Raw genomic sequence first — 775 nt, forward strand, 5'->3', positions numbered from 1 at the left:
TTAGTGGCCTCCCCATGGTACCACAGCATGGTCTTACCTTGTGGGCCCCTACCCATGATACCTATCGCGTTTTACCTTGTAGGCCTACCCAATGGTACCAAAATCGCATGGTTTACCCCTTGTAGGCCTACCCATGGTACCACATCGCATGGTCTTACCTTGTAGGCCTACCCATGATACCATATCGCATGGTCTTACCTTGTAGGCCTACCCATGATACCACATCGCATGATCTTACCTTGTAGGCCTACCCATGATACCACATCGCATGATCTTACCTTGTAGGCCTACCCATGATACCACATCGCATGATCTTACCTTGTAGGCCTACCCATGATACCTCATCGCATGATCTTACCTTGTAGGCCTACCCATGATACCACATCGTAATATCTATCCTTCTTGAACCTACCCATCATACAACACAGGATCTTGCCTTACATACTTCCCCATAATACCACAACACAGCATCTCACCTTCTGGACCTGCCCAGGACGCCATAAACAACCTCAGGCATATACAATCCACGTATCTGATCCATTAATGAATGACGCAACACCATTTTCTAACCCAATTCCCTTTTCCATCGTGAAAATCATTTCTTCCCTCAAACGCAATTTTCTTTCCGCTCAGGTTTAGTCGGTTCAGACGGATGGGGATCGCCAGTCATTGCACATGTTGCAAGCCACGCCCACTTGCCCCTGGACGAGGTCACGCTTGCAACGGCGCTCTCGAGGGTCAACTACACCACGGCGCTTGTGGGTGAGTGACGTGT

The 775-nt window shown here is 49.2% G+C and overlaps 1 protein-coding gene across 1 annotated transcript in view; it reads left to right on the plus strand.

The window, feature by feature from the left end:
* Window positions 1-633: 633 nt before the first annotated feature.
* The window catches only part of LOC119584941 (arylsulfatase H-like), a gene marked incomplete at its 5' end in the record, with an annotated part of 8,050 nt that continues 7,908 nt past the window's right edge, over window positions 634-775 (plus strand). Inside the window, 1 exon segment of the mRNA XM_037933539.1 lies at window positions 634-762. Within this exon segment, the coding sequence (XP_037789467.1) occupies window positions 634-762 (129 nt within the window).

Source organism: Penaeus monodon, chromosome 19 (genome assembly GCF_015228065.2).
Source record: "Penaeus monodon isolate SGIC_2016 chromosome 19, NSTDA_Pmon_1, whole genome shotgun sequence".
Lineage (NCBI taxonomy): Eukaryota > Metazoa > Arthropoda > Malacostraca > Decapoda > Penaeidae > Penaeus > Penaeus monodon.